We start from the raw sequence: 21,930 nt of genomic DNA, 5'->3' as shown, positions 1-21,930 counted from the left end.
GCAATCTCACTTGCATTGAGACAGACTTCAATGGGAGTAATGACCCCACTATGACCTGAGGTGATAGGATGAAGTCAGTATGACTCTCTACACTTCATCGTTTCTTCATTAGATGTTGGGTCATGTACATATACATACATGTAGAAAGCAAACAAATCATACAAACACCTTCATACTTTTTTTCTTTCCTCATGTTATGTTTGCTTCTTGGTCAATGTACAAACTTTGTCAACTAAGTGTTTTCTTTATTGATTTCTAATGATTAAGCCCTTGTCCCTTCTAAAGAAATGAATAGACAATATAAAAGCAGTTTGTACTTTTTGAGGAATCATGAAATATCCAGCTGGCATACCTCTAAAAGTGCAATAAAGGTTAATCTCCATTTAATAGTCTTGTTGATGGGAAAACAACAGCACCATGAACTGGAAATTGTATTAAGTTTTATTGTCCATACAAGTTTTTCTTCATAACTATTACGAAGCAGAAAGTAGACAAATCTTTTGTTTAACATCTTGCATCAAATGTCTTTGTGGTATGAAGGTTGTATTTTTGACCTTGGCAGTCATCACACAGAATACTACCATTAGATATATCACAAGCTAGTGTTTTTAAGAAGATTCAAATTTCAATTGTCAATTCAAGCCTTTCCTCATAACTGTTACATGGCAGAAAGTATAATCTTTTGCTGAAGATTTTGCAAAAGCTTCATGTTATAAGAGTTGTATTTTTGACCTGGTCAGTCATCACACAGAACATCCCCATTATATATATCACAAGTTAGTGTTTTTAAGAAGATTCAATTGTCAATTCAAGTCTTTCCTCATAAATATTACACAGAAGAAAGTATACAAATCTTTTGTTGAAGCTCTTGCAAAAGCTTCATGTTATAAGAGTTGTACTTTTGACCTGTGTGATCGTCCTGTGAGGTGAGGCCACCGTGCTAGCCATCGGACACCACCTCAGTAGCGTCCCGCGGTGTGTCACAGTTACCTCGCTAGTGTTCCAGTCCGCGGGAGAAATGATGGATGCACGTTTCTCTCCAAACGATGGGTCCGACCTGTAGAGATGCAAATATTTGCACACCACTGAGCAAGGCTTGAAAGAAGAAGATAAAGAAGATCACAGTACATTAATCCCGAAGCTTGTCGTTCTATGAGTCATCGAGCAGGCATTGTGGAGCAAAGGCCGGCAGTTAGAACAGTGGGGAGTCGTGTATGTCAGCATTTGGTCATTGGAGAGAATCTATTTATTCTTATGTGTGTTTAAAAGGTTCAGCCATAGTTTACAATGACAGAGGTGGAATATGCCACATGCAAATCAGATGCAGAATGTCAGATTCCTGAGTCATGCACCGTCATCAGTGAACCAAGAGCTAGTTACTGTTTACAAGTTACAAGAAGAAACCAGACATCAACCCAAAATTGATGTGTCCAAAAATTTGTTTTCCCTAGAACTGTGACAGTTATAGAGTGGAACTCGTTGCCACCAAGTACTGTAGGAGCATCCTAGCTTTAAACAACACTTACAGTCAGATGTGCAAAAGTTACGTGTGACAGGTCGTTCGGTGTAATATAACCAGCTGCTGCTGCGCCGCGTGCCTGCGAAGTTGGTGTGTTACGCTGAATGGCAGTTATACCGAATAAATACATGTGTAGACACAGAAACAGAGTTTGGAGCCCCATTTCAACGGCCTGTCAATCCAGACGTATGGTAATCAGCTTATTCTCCATACCGCACAAGGTCAACAGGCTTAGTGAAATGGTCCATCCTGCACAAATTGTTTCCCACAATCAGCTGGATTACACCTTGCCCAAGCCGCATGTTCGGGAGTCAATCGTGATAACATTATTAGCCATTGCAGGGGATAATCCAGAGGAAGAGGATTATTAAATCAAACCATAATCTGTAGGAGGCTTGTCTGTGGTGAATAATTGATTGTGAGCAGAGTTTTTCATGCTGTAATCTCGTTGTAGAAGTCCTGACCTTTTTATTCCCTATGATGTTCACGTACAATTTTATTTGTACTTTCTAAGCAGAGAGTAGCAGAATTCTTGTGGTTGGCAATCATATTTCTGGATCATTAAGTTATGGGTTCGAACTACAGTTGTTCATTGTGGTTGTGAACCCACACAAGTACTTTTAGAGTAGAAAGTTGAAATTCCCAGGTTTTAGGAGAGCTATATATATATACTCCTCAAGCCCCATTAAAGGGGCCCTAAAATTTTGTAAAGCATACTGCAGTGAGTTAAATAAACCCCAAAGTCCAGTTTTTACTTGTTTAAAAGATTTGGCTCAAGTAAATCAGTTGCTTTACAGCTTGTACTTACTCAAAAGCACAGAACTGTTGTGTTTTTTCTTTGTAGCACATTGCTTGTCATGCATTTTAGATTCCTTCAATGTCTCACTCATTTCTATTTCTGTTTATTGCCTTCACCAAGAAGGTTATGTGTTCAGTGTATGTTTGTCAATGGACAGAATAACTCAAGAAGGCATGGATGGATTGTATTGATATTTGGTACGTGGGTAGGTGTTGATGAAAACTCGAAATGATTAAATAGTTACTCAAGCAACTGGATAAAATTTTGAAGTTCAAAATTTTATCCAGTTGCTTGAGTAACTATTTTTGGCGTATCTTACTACCTGGATGTCTAACCTTCATCATCGAAATGATTAGATTTTGGCACCCCTAGCGGCTCGGTACGGTACTGCAGCAGAACTCCCGCTTTTGATATCCTGTTACTATTGCAGTGAATGTGAAATTGTGGTTGAGGAAAGTGTATGAAATGTAAAGAGTGTACATGAGGAAAAACAGCTACAGGGTTGAACCTGTACTCACCTGTGCACCACACCTGAGGGAAAACACACCTGTACATGACAACTGATCGATCTTCCGCTCAATTACCAACATCCGCATTTCCTGAGGCCCTGTACTGTGTGTGGCAGCTCTTCACTGGGGCTTAACTCTGACAGGGAATGTCATGTATGATGCTTGGCTAATCCGTCACATTACATGCCCAATTGTACCTGAAAATGCCCCCATTTCAGAGTGATTAGCTGTCAATTTAGAAACGGACGGATTTAAAGTTGAAGGATCACAGGGAATGAATGGAAAATGTCAAATTCACAGAGAATAATGGTGTTTCATAGCACATTAGCAATGGATACATGCCTTGTCAATTGAACATGAAAATACATTAAACGTTTGAGGCTTTCGTTGTTGTAGTTTACTGTAACAACAATATTTTGAGAAGTTCTTGTACCATTCCCTACTTGTTACAGCCAGTTGAAGATTGCATTCTAAGTGTTGGTATGTTGTTGTTGTTGGCTCGTTTTAATTAAATGATGGCTTTGTGTTTCTGAAAACAGTTTGCCCTCTTGCAGTGGTTACACCACAAAGAAAGAACGCCCCTGGAACAATCGAGTGCACCTGTGCTTTATGCTAGAAGGCTGGGCTTGTATAGAACTAAACCCACCTGAACAAACAGGTAGAGAAACTCGGCACCAAACTCTGTCCCCATCAGAGGCTTTATGAGAAAACTTGGTGACGAATGACCTGTCAGAAAGTGAGCGTCAGATTTGTATACAAACTTTTGTGCATTTTTCTTCACCCTCTTGTCGTAGATTGTATCCACGGTTACGGTGGAACTGAGCGGAGACATGGACCGAGACGCGTTTGAAAACTTCCTACAGGTGAGACGACTTGATTTTTTGTTGCGACGTTTCTTTGATAAACTCTCACAGGAAAAATAATATTTTTACAGTTTGATCATTTTTAAGATTACAATGTTGAATGCAAATTGGAAGTATATAACGTTATGTGGCCAGTTATGCTTAAAAAACCTTTTGAATTCGTATTTTGAAATTTTTATTCTATTTTGCGTTGATATAGGATTATTTTCTAACAAATGTTAAGTTGTGCATACTGAAAACTAAAAAATATTATTTATATAAACATCAGTTAGCGGATACTTCTTTATTTTGTTCCTATGATATGTTAGCAAAGACAAAAAAGCTTAAATTAGGTATTTTGGTGATTTTGATGTACAGTTTTTAGGGAATTGTAGACTTTATTTTATGTGTCATTCAGGACCTTTTGTGGGAAAAGTTGATAAAAAACACCAAAGGAGAGGCCATGGATATACTAAGGCTCAAGGTGGGTTGTTGTTGTTTACTTATTGTCTTTGTTTACTGTGGTGTCATATTTCACCACAGCTCTATAGAAAGGGTACCCTCATTGGTAAACAAAATCAAGTGGCAAAATATTCATACTGACTGATCATAATTCAAATCAAATCCATTGACAGATATTGATTTTGACTGATTATTTCTAACCATTCTGAAAATAAATATGAAATTCTATTCATAATCTATCCAATGCTTTGGGACTATTTACTTTTTGTTGCTTTTGGTAATGCAAAGGGGATCAATGGAATATTTTTGTCCGTACTTTACCATGAAATCATTCAAATTGTATGTCCTTAACGGTGACTTGAACCTTCCAAAAGTTTCAGTTATGCACGTACATTGTACATTACTCCATTTCTGTGTTTTATGAAGATTTATCTACCGATAGTTTTAATTTCCCCTCTTCTATGCCGTTCTTCGTTCAATGCAATTCTTGAGTACTATTTACGTTTTGTTAGTTTTGGTAGTGTAAATGGAGCCAATTACCGTGAAATCATTCAAAGTGTATGTCCTTTAGGGTATTTGAACCTTCAAATGACCCGTCCGCATCTTCGTTCAATGCAATTCTTCAATACTATTTACGTTTTGTTAGTTTTGGTAGTGTAAATGGAATTAATTACCATGAAGTCATTCAAATTTTATTTGAACTTTCCAAAAGTTTCAGTTATGCACGTACAACACAAATTAAATTTCCGCATTTTTGTTCAGATTTATCTACCGATAGTTTTAATTTCCCTTCTTCTATGCCGTTCTTACTACTATGCAATTATTGAGTACTATTTACGTTTTGTTATTTGTAATAGTTCAAATGGAATCAGTTACCATGAAATCATCCTAATTGTATGTCCCTTACGGTATTTGAACCTTCGAAAAGTTTCAGTTTTTGAATGAAGTTTCCGTATATTTCTGTTAAAATTTATCTACCGATAGTTTTAATTTCCCCTCTTCAATGCGGTTCTCCGTACCATTGGTTTCCATGTGTCATTACCAAGTGTATTTGAGAGTCCTTGACCGCAGAGGCGATGACGTGTTCTCTGAGACCTTGTTCCGGTGCTCCTTGACTAGAGGCAAGTGTGCGGAACACGATTGCCTATAGATGATGACAGCGAGGGAAAACATGGCCTTTTGATGTGGAATACCTTAGAGTTGAAAGAACGCATCAAACGTACATCACCCAAGGCGTGATTTCATTCTGACAGGGGAAACAACCTGTGCAGGTTCCGGCCGTGTTGTTTACAAATGTATTTTTAGTCACAGCAGTTCTTATTGAATTCGTATACTATGAAGTGTTATCGGCGTAGTAAGCCACCTTATCCTTCGGCCCAAGGGGTTACAAAAAGTTTAAACTTCGTTGATCGGCCAAAGAAGTACGTAAGAACGAAAAAAAAGGACTTTCTTCATCTTAGTCAGTTTATGCCTACGGTGTGGATGCAATGACTTTTCATCGTTGAGATGATTACAATCTTAGATCCCCTAATAAACCATAAATTGATGTCATGGCAAGAGATTATCACATGTTGTTTTTGTCGGATATGGCTATTTCGAAAAAGGCGAAAACGAGCTTTGCATAAATTGCCTTTTTATGTCGATTTTAACGCTTTTTTAAGACACAATTTTAATCATAAATGTGTCATTTAGTTGATCTTGGTGGTGCAAAAACCGCTGTAGTTTCTAGTGTAGTGAAAGCGCAACAGGACCCGAGAGCGGCCCGCCGGTGTCCCGTGTCCGCTCCAGAGGCGGTGCGACTCTCCGCTTGAGCGCGTGCACCTGTGCGCTCCCAACACCTCTGTTGATGTCCCACCCGCTAGGGGTAACATATACACGGAAAAAATCCGGCTTTATACAAATATCCCAGTAATTAAATCTGTCGGACGGGCCGCTGCGTTCGCCCCTTGCGAATCTGTCATCGGCGGTTTCGGCCGAGGTCAGGCTTTCTCGACTCGCTGAGCCGAGAAAACTTTCAGGTGACAGAGTTTACTTAGGAGGGGATACGCAAGAATTAGCTAAGAAAAGAACGGGGAGATTTCTCGCTAGCTGAGATCATGATCCACCCGTTCGGATCCGATTCTCCTCTGGAATCCGTACGGATTAGCCAGGATGAAACGCTTGCTGGTGGCTCGTGAGAACAGGTGACGTTAAGGTTAGGGTAAGCCGCCCGGGTCATGTCGCCCAACCCCGTGTCACCAAAGTTTTCATTACGCGGTAGCCGAACTACCGGAAAATTATTTGCGTGGCTCTTGGGAGTGTTTGTTGTAGCAAGGCTCCGCTCTTGTTGGCCACTTATTGGATGTCGGGCGGGGTATTGTAAGCTTCACGGGTGTTCGGCATCGGCAAATAATTGCGGAGGGACTTGTTTGGGGGTATGATCCTCGCGGGCGTGAAGCGCTCCCACCTGCCCACAAAGCCCCGCACCCCCACCTGGGGGATAGTGTTTACCTGCCTGCCACCGACACCTCAGGTACACACTGCAGGTGATGAGAAGATGATTAAGAGTAGATGTAACCTTACCCCGCACCTGCTATATAAACCAGAGGAAACGCAGTCTTCAGACCACACAGTGGTGAACTGTGTTCGCTGAATGCGCGTCTCCCGTCCCAACAAAGCGGTAGGAAGTCACCCTGTGCCCCGTACAGACCCTAGGACAACCGTACAAGGCGAACACCAGATGGTGGAGCCATAAGGGAGTTGGGAAAGGCCAAGACCTGCGCCAAATCCGACCTCCAACTCCGTCCGCCCGGCCTGTGTAGGACCGGACCACCTTGTCAGACCAGCGGGGGTGGGCGGCGCCTGGAGCTGACCAGACCACGGTGTCACTGGACGCTGCAGAGGTTAAGCAGTCGTTGTAAGGACCATGTCAGACACGAAGTATAAAACACAGACCCTCCAGCTTTCAAAGGAAGCGACCTTTCACCCTTAGTAAGAGGTTCTTCCGGTAGATTTCTATGGAAAAGCGCCCCGAACGACAATCGGGGTCCCCCCTTGTTTGTGTTGCGGCCGGGGCGCAGTGAATGGGCTGTATTTGAATTTGCGCGATAGAATTTCAACCCCTCAGTTAATGAAAAAGCACTTTGTTCAGGTGCGTGTTTGCTTGTTTAAGGTGAAATAATACAAATTGTAGTAGTATCAATTTGTGACACCAGATAGCATTGTTTGCATATTGGAATTTGGTATGTTGTTTTGAATAGAGCCACTTTGTCCGCGTGAGACTTACAAAGTGGCGGTGTACGTTGTCCTTTCAGCCCGACAAGAAAGGAGGGAGTCACGGTGCGTTTGTTTATGAAGCTCGATCTGGTTTCAGCGTTTGCTCACTTTTCCCAAACGGCGTTGAAACAGCGATACATTAATACTCGTGTGAATCATGCAGAATTTGCATTCTCATTTCGAGCGCCTGCCGGGATATTCGGAGCCCTCCCCCCAAGCCTTCTTCTTAATAACGTGACTCTAAAATTAAAGTCCGAGTGAGGACCAGCGTCCTAAGGACCCCCCTCTCAGTTGAAGGGCAGCCGAGAGGACTGATTTTACCGGGAACAGGTGCAGTCTCGACCGGAGAGAGGAGGGTGAATTACCGCCCGGTTGCGTCACGGACCCGAGAGCCGTCCACAAGTGCCCGCCCTCTCGTTACGTGAAGTAGTTTATAAAGAAGCACTTCGACATACACAAACATTTTCACGTCTCACTTCAGGTGTTTTCTGCCGTTGCTTTAAGTGTAGTACTCTTGGTTCTTGAAGATTTACAGATCTAGTAGTTAGAGTACTACCTGCTTAAGTAGTTGGTGCTGGTCCAACAGCTAATGGGTGAAACTACGAGATAGCACTTCACTCACTTTTTCCACCTAAGTAAACCTCTAGTGAGACACTTGATACATAACACTACACATTAGATCACACATAGCAGTGAATGTGGAATCTGTGATATTCTCAGCATATTTTTCAAGGGAAACGACGATATGTTTTGGAAAAGATTTTATTTATTGGCAAAATGTCCATTTTACACATCGGTTAACATGCGTGCTGGTCTTCTTATTTTTCTACAAATTTAATACAAGAAAGTATGATGAATGAGATTTCGAGCTTTGAAATGTGCACTGAAAAGTTTCTCAGAAGTGCGTTATGTCATCGTGTTCCATCGCATTTCAAGTGAACCTAGATAGCTTAAGTTTACCCTGACACGGGTGTGTGCTCTTTTCTCTTAATTATTTTTCTTCAAATTAATACAAGAAAGTATTGTGTAACATTAAATTGACGGCGGAGAGTTTGAAGTTTGAAATATGCACTGGAAATGTCATCGTGTTCCATTACATTTCAAGTGAGCCTGCGAAGCTTAAGTTCACCCTGACACGATCCCCACTTCCCCATGTCAAGAGATGTAGAATAGCAGAGCTCAGAGAATCGTCAAAGCTGAAAAACAGGACAGAGCCGCCAGATCGAAACGTGTAAGGGGTCAAGTCAAGAGGCGTGTGACGTAGAAGTCACCACTTTGAATGACGTAAATCCACGAACAAGTGGTGTATGTAAGTATCATATCATTGATAGCAGCAGATGTAGAATGCCCAAAGTACTTAGTTGCAAATGAATTTTACCCGAGGTAAGAGTTATTATGAACGGCGTCTAAACCTGTTGCAAACATCTCGAAACTTGAACTTGGAAACTAAAATCACTTTGATATTGACTGATATAACCGCCAAAACGTTTTAAGTAGTATATTTGTAGGTTACAGGTACTGGTACACATGTACAGTTGGGTTAATGTCATTATCCAGTTTATGTAGGGTCACAATGACATGATTATATTACAAGTTTTCACCCAACATCTACCAAACGGTACCTGTCCTTGGTGCTGACTTTGTTGTTAACCAAGGTCACGGCGTTTACGGTATAAACAAAATGCGGTTACACTGTCGCTGTGTTGTTTCATACTCGGCGAGACAAAAATAATTCCAAACATCAAATGAAAGTTAGAAGATGTGGCTGACAATTGAAGAGAATATTGTGATAACAAAATAACCAATCAGCGATACAAAAAAGAGCAGAAGGGTGAAACTAAGAATGATAACTGGATATGGCAGGTGGATTGTTGTGGTCGGTCCTTTTGCCGGTTGGATGTTTGCCGTTTCCATCGTTACTCAATGGCTTGATGGTAGCTAGTTAACCTCCTGGCTAACTAACTAATTGATTTATGATTGATAAATGGTTGACTTGCACGACTGGCTAGTCTGTTGGTTGGTTGACTAGTTGCTGGTCTTGGCAGGTTGGTTGATTGATTGGTCAACTCTTGGACTGTCTTTTGACTGGCTAGTAACTGTCCATTGGTTGGTTGGGTATCTGCTTGATGACGTTGCTTCCCTTTCCCCACAGACTTGTAGACTAAATATTCCTGCCGTATCCCGTTCACTGATTGGCGGTCTCAGTCGAAGATCAGTTTGAATGGTGCAAAGTACTTGATTGTCCTGATGGTTGTATGGCTGCCTGGCTGGAAGGTCGGCTGATACTGTCTATGAACTAACCAGCGATCTGGTAGAAGTAGATTGATCCCAAACCATTTGTTGATGCGCCGTGGACTCGTATCCTGGAAAGGCTCAACGGACGATTGACAGATGGATGGATGGATGGACAAGCTGATGAATGAATAGATGGATGGATAGATAGATAGAAGGATGAAGCAACCTAAGAGAGAAAGAACGGTATGGTCAGTTTTCCTAGCAGTCGCTCGGCGCCATCTCAGAGGTGAACAAAAAGGACAGGGGGTAAATTTAGACTTCCCAAACGTCATGCCACCCCTTTTGTGTGGTGGCGGTTATTTTGGAAAGTTTGATGCCTTTACCATCGGATACCACATAGGTGACGTCAGATGACGTCACGATGTTGACGACCGGAAGTGACCGGAAATGAACAACTGGGTAGGAAGCTCTCCGAGAGGAAGTGATCATTTGAGAATTTCCTGTTCTCTTTTTATCGGTATTCCCCATCCTTGGCTTTTGTGTACCAGAACGGTGTTTTGGGTTGTTTTTGCGTCATTTTATTTTTCAGACATTCCTAAACAGGTGTTTTGTTTTGTGCTGATACAGATATGACAATGGAATTTGAAGGATGTTTGAGTTTGTATTGTTCTCACCGGTATAGCCACCATTTAGTGTGTTACACTGGCTTTATTGACTTAGACCCCTGTATGAAAAAAAAAAAACTTAACGTCGCCCTGCATATCCCGTATCTCTTACCATCGCCAGTACATTAGCTTCCACAGCTATAGTAGTTCAATGCAGTCTGACCATAAGCAAATATTACCGCTGACGGTGTAAAAAAAGCGGCTAGCAGCCCATCGTTCTAGCGGTGATTAAAGTGATGTCTCCTCTTGGATAACCCCCGGTCTTCACCCGAGCGTCACCTTGGAACGTCTCATCACTGGGAACGACACCCCATGTCACCGGGCGCCCGGGAACGAGCAGGGCCAGCTATTGCAAACCAGCCGCCATGAAATTGTTTCATTTGGTCGGCGGAGATGAGCCCATCTCCGGCCCTCACCCGGCGGTAACGGGGTCGCTCTCCCCGACAAAGGGCCGGGGTCCGTCCCGGTCACCCGGTGTCGCGGAGAAAAGCGCGCCTCAGCAGTTTCTTCCGCCGGGCATTGTCCCGGCCGTCCCCGCGCATTCATCAGGCCCTGCCCGCTTTCTCTCCCCGCAAACCTCGGTAATGATCTCCGAGCCGAACCCAGCCATGCTAAAAATACACAATAGGCGCGAGTCGGGCTGCCCCCAATGTAACCTCAAATTGTGGCTAATAGGCTTACACAGCCATATATAATAATTTGGCTTTGTCCGGACCACCGTGCATATGTGTCTTAATAGATGGTGTATAACGACATCGTAAACCCGCAAACATCAATCCGCGCCACGCCGCAAAGCTGCCGGCTTTCATGCTGCCAGCTCCCGGGACGATGACATTAGTTTTACGCTAATTCGATCTTTAATCTCTCTGATTCGCTGATAGATCGCATTATGGATGTATCGCCTTTCCCATCATCGGTTCGGATTTGGAAGATCTGGCGTGGAGTTAGCGAAACTCTGTAGGAGTCGGAACGTCAGATATAGAGTTTTCCCGCCATCTTCACCATCTCAATCACAGTACGGGTTAGATGTATATATATAGAAGGGAATCACATATACTTGAAAGTTGCGAACCAAATTTTCATTGCACACAGTCCGTCAAGATTGTATGCACTCTTTATAACTTTGCACCGTAGCATAGTACAGCAAGTTTATCATATCTTTAATGACACATTTTGCTTTCATCTCTCGCATCGTATCTTATTTGATAGTATATGCCTGTACACTTAGCGTCTTCGTAGTTTTTACGTAAATGTACTTTTGAATTGAAATTGTATAGATACCACGTTCATCAAGACAGTGCGGTTTCGGTAACAAGCAGCAGAGACTCTAAGCAGAGACGGTTGGAAAGCTGATGTGGACAAGTTGTGTTGTTCAGAATTCAATGTATAAGAATACGTTAGACATCGGCCGTTTACATAGTTATGTTTTGAAAAAACTTACGTAATGCCAAGTGTACTTTTATATGTCCAAAAGTCCACTAAAGTTCATGTTTTGTTCCTTTATAGAGATCAAGAAAGCAAAGCATTGCGTTGTAGTTGCAGGTGGTGCTCACTCACATGTAAAGTATCGACCTTTCTGCGTTCTCCTAACGTACACGCTCGTACTAAGTAGAAGTATATCGTGGTTCGCAGGTGTTCTGGTATGGCCAACAGTTGTAAAGTTTTGTTATGAGTTGATTTAAACGATCCTGTCTTGTTGTTTTGATAGTGAGTGAAGTCAGCACGGCGTGGTGCACCTAGCTCACCCCACAGCCCCCGGCGCTCCTGCCAACCGTCAGAGAATTCATTAGAGATGATTGGCTCTCCCCGAACCCAGTCTAACCAACCCCGAGAGGCGTAATTACGGTCGGTGAAATCAACTTCAACGTCGCTTCCGTTTGGTTGCTGCTTTTTGATGGCGACTATTTTCAGGTGGATCTATAGATGCTAAATGTCAGGTAGTGGGCCGTGGACATGAAGTGTAGCGTAGTGTGTAGCTTCAACATTACTGCTTTCTGTATCTACGCAGACTACGTTACAACACGCAAATATCAAGTGATGAACACATCACATACAATACCATCACCGTGCAAACTACAGTGAGCTCTTAGACCACTGGACTCATCAGTCCTTTCTGGTCTCAATTATCTCTTCAATTCACTTTCAATTTGAATAAACTTCAAGATGTAGCAAAGACAAGAACTTTTTCTATTCTTTCCACCTACCTAGATATTCGATTTGTTCATTCCATCCGTCAATCGTTAGCTATCGGCATTGTTTTTAACTTTTTCAGTTCGTCAGGCTAAGACACCTTTCACGTTCGTCTTGTTGTTATGTTGTTCCTATGCAACAGTCTAACTAGAATATTCCACGTGTTTAGTTCACGTGTGGACGTCGAGCTCTCTTTATCACATGCATATGTATCTAAAGAAGAGAATGTGTTTGTTGCCACACGAGATGTTGATGACTAACATCCACTACCATATACCACTACTCCCGCTACCCTTACCAACCTTCTCACTGCCGCTCTTCATTAGCGCAAAGAGGCGTCAAAATATTTTGATAAAAATTACCAGGTCCCCTTGTCGCCCTTAATGGCACTATCACTTCCATTAAGACCCGCGTCGAACATCTATTTGTAATTTAGCTTGATTAGTATTAATTGCGGCAGGTTGGGGGGGCCATCGCGGAGATGGATACATTTTTGTCGTCCTGTCTTTTCCTAAGCTTTTGAAAGTACTGCCGGGAGAGGGTGTGTTTTATATGTATGTGAGAGTTTGGGGATGAGTGTGTTGATGGATTGTCTCGATTGACAGGCACTTCAATTCCTCTTGTACAAGTGAAATGAGAAAATGGATAACCCGAGCCAACGTGCTAAACCGCGGCTCTGCTATTTATATTGGGTGCCATTAGAAAGGTATCTGTTAATATGGCCCAAATCCCGGTAAAACGTACGATTATTGCGGCGGAATCAGGGGGGGATCATGGTTTTATTGCGGCGGGAGAGACGGCGCGAGTGCCGGTGATCTGGGCCGATATTCGCGGGATTTCGTCCCCCGTGGATAGTTTACTGAACGCGAGGGATAATGTTTCTCCACATAAATTCATATGATTATCGCAGCAAATGGGTTTCTTATTGTGGCCGCGCACAATGGATGTTGTATCGTTTAGCGCCAAATTATTACCAGCAAGCGGCAAAAGGCACCGGGGTAACATAAGCTGAGTAGCGGCAACGGGGCAGAGGAAGGCCGCTTTGATGTGACTGCTGGTACGTACGAGTGGTAAAACGTTCGTCCCCGCAACTTTCTTTCGTCATCGCTTAAGAATCCCGCACATAGTCGGCAAGGAAAACAGCTTTTGAAGTAACCTTCCGCGCTAAACCGCGTTAAAAGAACACCCGCCCCCCTCCCCACTTTTCCTCAAATCTCGAAAGGTCATGCAAAGAAAAGATGCTGCTAAGAAAATATTTGTGCGCCCAAACACAATATCAACCGCCCTCATTTTAGCTCTCATAGAGAGCGCGATGGGGGGCTGTATCGCCAACCGAAAGGGTGTCTATCTGTCATCGGCTATTTCGGTTAGCCCAGTCTTGCCCTTCAACTCTTGTACGGTCCAGTCTTGGCGTTCAAGTTTCAAGGGCGACACTGACAACTCCAAAAGCTGCTGTTTTAATAGAACGCGCCACTCTCCCCATGCTTGTGGGATAAGTAGTGTTACTACATTGGGATTGGAAAACGCTCTTGACACCGGAGTGAGATTGGATTGGTCGGGATGCCGGTCCTTGTGACATGTGGAGTAGGGACACAGTGTTTTCGTCCATGTTGTGAAGTGGGGATGAGATACATAAGTGTTGATGTGAAGTTGTGTGGAGCTTGCGTAATGCGGTGTAGTGCAGAAAACAGGTGCCTAAATCAAATGGTAAGGATGACGGTTTAAGTGTACAGGAAATATGTCGTTATGTAGTGTACCATCATACAGTAGTGTGGGGTTTAAAATGTTGGTCAAAAAACGTTCTTCTCTCTCATTGAGTGATATTTTTGCTGTCAATCACAGCACTAAAAAATACACCAATGAAACATAAACACTTCAGACCCTACAAGGATCCGTAGAAGTCTTAGAAGTGGATAGTGGTAAATGCAACCAGTGCCAAGAAGGGTAAGAAAATCTTAACCATGATAGCGATTACGTTTTTACCAAGCGATTTGTAGGACAGTCCGTTTGAATAATTCTAAAATTGAAAAAAAAAATTAAAAATTAAAATACTTTCATGAAATATGAAAAAAACTATCGCAAACAGGTGATTGAGCATCTTGAATGAGATGTAATTATCGGTTTGGACAATCATCCAGTAATTTTAGAAGCAGACGCTTTGCAGAGAAACGTTTCATATTTTCTGGTTTTGAGAGAAACTTTCCTTTTTTAGGTTTTGAGAGAAACTGTTCATATTTTCAGTTTTTTGAGAGAAATTTTGCATATTTTCAGTTTCTAGAGAAACTTAACATATTTTCAGTTTTAAAAGAACTTTACATATTTTCAGTTTTTGAGGGAAACTTTACATATTTTCAGTTTTTGAAAAACTTTTCACATTTTCAGTTTTTTAGAGAAACTTTTCATGTTTTCAGTTTTCGAGAGAAATTTATAATTTTTCCAGTTTTTGAGAAGAACTTTTCATATTTTCAGTTTTTGAGGGGAAAAAATGAATATTTTCAGTTTTCGAGAGAAACCTTTTCATATTTTCAGTTTTTGAGAGAAACTTTTCATATTTTCAGTTTAGAGAAACTTAACATATTTTCAGTTTTGGGGAGAAACTTTTCATGTTTTCAGTTTTTGAGAACAATTTTTCATATTTTCACCTTTTGAGAGGAAAAAAATTAATCTTTTCAGTTTTTGAGTGAAACCTTTTCATATTTTCAGATTTTGAGAGAAACTTTTCATATTTTCAGTTCAGTTGAGAGGGCGGCGCTTTCCCATGAAAGTCTCTGGAGCGCGTAGTTACATGATAAATGGTACCTTCCCCGTGATTTATGTCTTGAGAAATTGTGCTGGAGTTCCTTTTATTACCAAAATGGATCGCGCATGACATAATTGTGCGGTCAGCTCCCGCGGCATTTCCCTCTATAGACCTGGCATATACAGTACCGGGCTGGGGTGGGGAGGGGGGCAAGTGGCGTCTGCTGCTTTAACCTTAGTATAGGCGATGTTTAATCATGATAGATAGCTGTATAAACGCCGTAGCTCCTTTCGTGGTTTGTCGAACTTTCTGTGTGGAACCACCGCCGCCCGGACGTACGGCGGTTACGTCGCCTGCCTCCGTACGGGGAGAGCTTACGACTTCGGCTCCAAATTTGGGTCCGCCGCTCGATTGATGTCCGTATGATAGCCTTTCAAATTGACAGTGATGTAGGGTCTGTTGTGATGGATGTGCGGATGTAGTGCTTCTCAAATCCTGGGAGATAAATCCCGCATGGGCCGTTCCGTGGGAGCACAGCTTTGCCGTGGTTCGCGTTACGTTACAAAACTCTGCCGTCCGAGTGAAAGGACTCAAGGGAACGGGGAGATGTTTTTATGGTGTTGGGAAACTGTTTCAAATTCATAAAGGGAAGTCAAGATATTCGTGATGTGCTGAAAGTCGCTCTTACTGAATCTCACATTAAACGTATTTTTGTGTTTGTAATTATGTATTTTTGTTTGTGTGTGTGTGTGTGTGTGTGTGTGTGTGTGTGTATGTTGATGCGCGTGATGTCATTTTTATTGTGAAAATTTAATCAGTTTTCGTAATAAAACAATGTTGGTTTCTCATGTAACAACATAGTTTAAGCACAGATAACATTATGAGTCGAGCTAGCTGAAATTGTTGTATTGTGACTAAAACTTAACCATTGTGACGTAAATACAAGCGAACGTTTTTTCTCCGCTAATGTTACCTATTTTTTCTACTATTTGAATGCTGGGTCGCATTGTTTCAAAGTTTCCGAACATCGGTTGTAATTAATAGTTCGTCCTCGTGTTGGAAAGTCGGTTGTACACGTTTACACCTGTGTAATTTGGTAGCAGAAAACGCTTGCAAAACCCCTATAATTGTGTCGTTTCCTCAAGTACCTAGCACATCCCTTTACGCAGTCCAACTCCGTCCGTTTAAGTGTAGTTGAGTCTTGTACAGATTAAGAGTGTCTTAAAGCCCGGTAGTCTTACGATTGTTCCGCCGCTTACTGAGTCCACTTCAGCGGATCAGCGCGCTGGATTTGCCGCCTACAACCCGGTCCTTTTATTTTTCGCACGACGCTAACACAGCCATATATCTGGCCATTAGCCGCCACTGACGACCCCATTATGCAAGCTGTTACACGCCGTACGTCCATCAGTCTATGTTAGAGCTTGTTAAGGTTGATTGCTAGCCAGCGGCGCGGTCGTCTGTTTTATTGTGCAATCACACATTTATATCTGCCGGTGAAGTGCACTTTGTCATAAGGCGCTGTGTAAAGAGTGTCTGCAAACGGAAAGTTCATAAAGAAAGTATTACGGCGGGGTTGTCTCAAAGCCTCCTAGTGTTGCTCGTAAATAAACTGCCGTTTGCGCTAGACGTGCCGCGATTTTGATGACATAAATTTGCATTCGATCTAGCCTGCCAGGTCTTTGGCGGGTAGTTTCAAGGAAATGTATAGACAGTAAAGATATAGATTTTTCCACCGTGTTTAACAAAAGCGGCCACAAATTGAGCTGCCTTTACACAGCCTTTGGGACAAAGGAGATCTTTACACGTTAAGTGTGAATGTACGTTACATTTGTACACACAACGGGAAAACCTTTACCGCGCACATTACAAGTGCAAACTAATCAATACGCACTAAATACACTCCGAACAGTTCATAGAAAGGGAGCAATAAAGGTAGAAAATACATATCATCAGGAATAGGACGATTGTTGTCTCAGCGAAGAAATATCGGTCATTTAGGCGGCCTAACTTCCTCTATGAGCGGGCAAATATGCGCAGGGTAAACGAGAATGGTCTATAAAATATCACTCGTCGTACCATAAAAATGATGAAGTACCATTGTGTTTGGACGGCGCTGCCATTTCGCGCGGTCTGTTGGCGTAAATTCGGGTGCGATGACATCAGAAACCAGGTGGTCACGTATTGCAGTTTTGATAGAAGAAATTAAAAGTATGCGTGCGTTTTAGAAACTTGATTAAAATGTAGAAACTTAATTGAAATGTACTAAAAGCTATCAAAACAGCCCTTTTTTGTGAAGAAAATTATTTTTTGTGGTTTCGCCAAAATAGCAAATATGAGATTGTCACCATCTAGTTCATAGGTTTTACAACTTGCTATGTTACACGAAAAATCGCATGTGGTCTGAAAGCTTAACTTGAGAAAAGCAATATTTCAGCGTGTGTTTATGCACCTTGTATATCCTTGGTGGCATCAAAATATTATTATTTTCTATTGTAATAAAAGAAATAATTTCGAAGTCGTTACTATTTCTTTGTTACCATTCAGCACATGTAAAACGTTGATTTATCTGGCTTTTTATTTCGCCGTTGAAAGAGTTTTATCGCACGTTTTGTGGCTACATGAAAGTTTGACGACGTTTGCCCTTCATGGCTGTGTTTTTGTTGGACTAATCCGGGTTTTGTAATAAAGCGAATAGAGGTGGTAGCAGTGGATGACAGAGTACACATGGCGGGAATATCAGTATAACTTACTTTAACAGGTGGTCGCTGAGATGCTAACGATTCAAGAAAACTTTCGTTTATTTTGGACGCTTTTCTTTCTATATTTAGGACAAACTTTCTCTTCTTTGGATATTCGTGAACAAAGGTTGGTGTTCGATATGTAGAGTTGCGTGTGACTAGGACCCGCATTCCACTAGGGTTGCGACCTCGCTGCGATCGCGCTGCGACCTAAAATTTGACAGAGCGCCCAACGAATTTTATGCATGGATAAAAAAACGCTTTGTGTGTTTTGTTGTGTTTCAGTCATACTTTTATATTTTGCATGATATGGCAATTCTCAAGTCAAGGGTTACACGAATCCAATTTAGGTCGCAGCGAGGTCGCAGAGCGATCGCCGTCTAGTCTAATGGGGCCCGTTATAGCTTGACAGATGGCCGCTGAGGTGCTAACGATTCAACACAACTTTCGTTTTGGACTTTTTTTCTATATTTCGAAGTAACTTTCTCCTCTGGATATTCGTGAACAAAGATTTGTGTAGATATGCAGACCTGGGGGTACCCTAGCCTGAATTCAATCAAGCCTCCTGTGACCGCTCGCTGCCCTGTAACCGCCTCGGGGAGGGGAGAGAAACTCCCGGACAGCTGGAGTTTGCGTTATACAGACTAGGGGTACCCAAGTTCGACATAACCAGCCGCCGTCGCGTACTTGTGGAACCGTTGTGTTACACACAATAGAGATTAATAAGTCGACTAATAGAGAAATGAACTGTTGCATGGCATTTTTTTTACTGCCAACAGATTGTCATGTTTAAACTTTCAAAATGGGATCATTGTATACATGTACATACTTCCTTTTTGACACAAAAAAAGTTACACATTTGCCGTTGATATCAGCAATTCTTGCCATATAGTAATATTTTACTACATGTATATGACGTTTTATTGATAGAGATATATGTACAGTGTGAATGACGTAGAGAGATTGTGAATTACGAGTATGTCGTCATAACACCTGTTCATAAGTTTAGTTTATGTGACCCTGGGATTATTGGAGTGGATGTATTTAACTCATGAAATGGCTCACCGATGTTTATGTTAGCAAAAACATAACATAACGCAAAGCAAATACCTGTTGGATGTAGAATCTTAACACCTTTACTTCCTTCAATCTCTACATTACCTTAAGATGTGTATGGTAGTTTTTGGCCATCTTTTTCTTTGAGATTCCTCTCTATTTTTTCTCTACTTTTTTCGCATACCTTCTTTTTGAAGTACTTTTGTCAGTTTATTATTTCATTTTAAAAGAGACACTTAAACTTAAAGATTTCACCTAGATGTCATTCAACAACTTCGGCGTGAGTCTTGATTTCCTGTTGTCACTCATGAACGGATCTTGCTAAGTTGTTTTTCCTACGGTAGAGTAAAAGGGGGAGGGGGGCACTCCGCGTACTCCAGATTGTAGTGAGATAATGCCTAGAAAAATCCGGGAAAATATCGACCAGTATCATGCTTATCAACCTCGGCACAACATTTACACATTCCTTCACATCTCACTAACCTTTTCCACTCAGAACCGCTGTCATGTTTGTTTGTTTTCCAAGCTAACACTTCATTCCCAACTCCCCGAGACGAAACCCCGGACCGAGACGGATCCCGGACGGACACCTGTGCACCTGTCCGCGGTGTCGGTTCCCTCGGCCCGATCCTCCGGCAAACTCCGCGGGTATTACCCTCGCCTGGCCACCCGCTTGTTGTGATAGCCCGTGCCTGTTGGCTTGAGAAGGCCTTTCAAGGCTTGTGCGCGCGGATGCACTTCGCTCGGCCCGTCAGATTCACACCTGCGTTCAAAAGGCGCCGCCGCTTCTCACCTGTCCTTCATGTGTCACAGGTGAATCGGGAGGGAAGGATCTTCGATCAAGCAGATGTGAGAGGGAAGATCGTACAGTTTTCTAACAACTTCTTTTTCGTGATTGTGTGTTGACAAAACGGGGCTGCCTAGAAAACTACGATCTTTCATCCCAACATCTGCTTGGAGATTACAAAGGAAGAGACTGGAAAAAAACTTGGCGATATAGCTTCAATCTATCAATAGCTTGTCAATCACTTGTTCTTGTGGTTAAAAGTGACTCACCTGTGCTGCCCTTTCCAAGTTTACCTGAGGAAAGAACATCTGTGTGTCTTGCACTTTTATTGTTTTCTTGCCATTCTATGCTACTTACGTCATTTAAACGAGATTAAGAAATAAAGGAGGGGAAAGAAAACCACACTGAGTTAGATTCATAACATGAAACTGGCAAATCGCTTTTCAAGACAATTCATCTGTGCAATTCATCTACTTAAGACTTGCAAGCTTTGTATTCACCTGTTTGTACTTTTAAAAAATCAAAAAAGTGGCAATAGACGATGCTTTGGTCCAAGTATGATAGAACGCTACGTTACTTTACTTTATTAGCCACAGAAGTGGTTTTGATAAACCAACACAACGTTGATATAGGAATAATGAAATAAAGTATATAAAATGCATGATGTTATATACATGTATTACGTTATAGAGTACGTTGGAGTCAATATTTACGAAGTACTGATAACAAAAATGACAGAATTTCAAAAGACCGGAGTATGTGTAACTGTCAAATGTGAAAAATCACCTGTCTAGTGATTGAAACACACTGCAAGCTTACAGGTATTCATACTATTCTCCTTTCTCTCTCTTACCCACCAAAATAACAACACAAAAACTCTTACTATCATTGTCCTATTGTTGTCCCATTTCCTACCACATGCCACGACAATAGGATAGTTGTAAGGCTAATGTTATCGGCTGTATTTCTTCCTGTGTGCGCGGAACTGCCTAGAGTGTTGTGTATATCTGTCCGTCTTGTTCACTAGTCTAATTGGCGTTATCATGGCTTGTATCTGCGGGGCAGGTACACTTGAGCCCCGCATTCAATGCGTGCCTTTGCGCTTATCGCCCCGTCTTATCGGCCCAGGACTCCCGATCTGCGATTACCCCTGTTTGTTTTGGGGACATCGGAGCTAATAGCTTTTCAACAAGTCCCGAGCTTGTGCTGGCAGGCCTGGCGTTTTTCCGCGGTGCAGGAGTTGTCGACCCGCGGATCCGTGTAGATCGGAGAGATAGGGGAGTGTGTGCCGAGGGGTGTACGGTGGCAGGCACGGTTAGTCTAGCGAGGCGAAGCCAAACGGTGGGGATTTGGAGAAAGGCTTGAAGGACTTGCACAAACTCTTTGTTGTAAGCTACCAACTGTTTTGATAGCGCTTCCCAAACCGCTTTCATACGCACACGGCTACCGAAGAAGAAACAACGCCGCTACCTGCCTAGCAAATATGCGCAGTTCTACACTTTTTCTGCTCAACACAAATTGCGGTGTAAGTAATTAGAGGTTATGTGAAACGCGCGCTGGTGATTTTCAATGAAGTTTATCTTTGTCCGTGGCCCGTGGAGGGTTTAAGAAGGAGATCTGAGGGGCCTTTGTTTACTAGATTAGTGTGAAATGGAGCGAAACATGAAAGTTTTTGTTCGGCTCATCCCTATTTGTTTTTCGGAAACACCTCTAATGATTACAATGTGGGGAACCGCCGAGGGGGGTTAGCTTGTGCGCGAGCGTCCCACCAATAGGCAGTACTGTCCAGCGGTCTTCCACCAATACTTCTGTTTACCAATAAACTTTAATGAGTTGTTACTTATCAATGTTCAACTCAAGATACCGTTTTGATATTTCGTTTTGCCGTGCGCACATAGTAGATCACAAACAGCTCACAATAGTACCAATGACAGAAGAAAAACAACGTCGAATTGCGCGAAAAGTTTAACTTTAACGTTTCACACACTGCTCCGAAACGGTTTTCCTTCTTTTAGTCTCGCGCCTTTTCTGCCTCCCGTAGTCGTACTTATTGTTTTATGAAACAAACAGACAAATAAACGATTCCTACAATCCTTTCTCACAACTCCTGATTAGCCAAATTAGCCCTGC

At 42.2% G+C, this 21,930-nt stretch overlaps 1 protein-coding gene and 1 long non-coding RNA gene across 3 annotated transcripts in view; one reads left to right on the top strand and one right to left on the bottom strand.

Moving 5' to 3' along the window:
• LOC136445399 (zinc-regulated GTPase metalloprotein activator 1-like) overlaps positions 1 to 21,930 on the top strand; it is a 59,842-nt gene that overhangs the window by 34,012 nt on the left and 3,900 nt on the right. For both annotated transcript variants that reach the window (XM_066443384.1, XM_066443383.1), the window contains exons 13-14: positions 3,622 to 3,690; positions 4,088 to 4,153. In XM_066443384.1, coding sequence (XP_066299481.1) covers positions 3,622 to 3,690; positions 4,088 to 4,153 — 135 coding nt within the window. The remainder of the gene's footprint in view (positions 1 to 3,621; positions 3,691 to 4,087; positions 4,154 to 21,930) is intronic.
• LOC136445400 (uncharacterized) lies at positions 424 to 20,014 on the bottom strand. The gene is made up of 2 exons (XR_010757409.1): positions 19,497 to 20,014; positions 424 to 1,057 (listed from the first exon to the last, which is right to left on the bottom strand). It is a non-coding gene; the product is annotated as an uncharacterized lncRNA (long non-coding RNA).

The sequence above is a fragment of the Branchiostoma lanceolatum genome, chromosome 11 (assembly GCF_035083965.1).
Source record: "Branchiostoma lanceolatum isolate klBraLanc5 chromosome 11, klBraLanc5.hap2, whole genome shotgun sequence".
NCBI lineage: Eukaryota > Metazoa > Chordata > Leptocardii > Amphioxiformes > Branchiostomatidae > Branchiostoma > Branchiostoma lanceolatum.
Note: the sequence above shows the minus strand (reverse complement) of the source record. Positions and strands in the feature narration are given on the sequence as shown.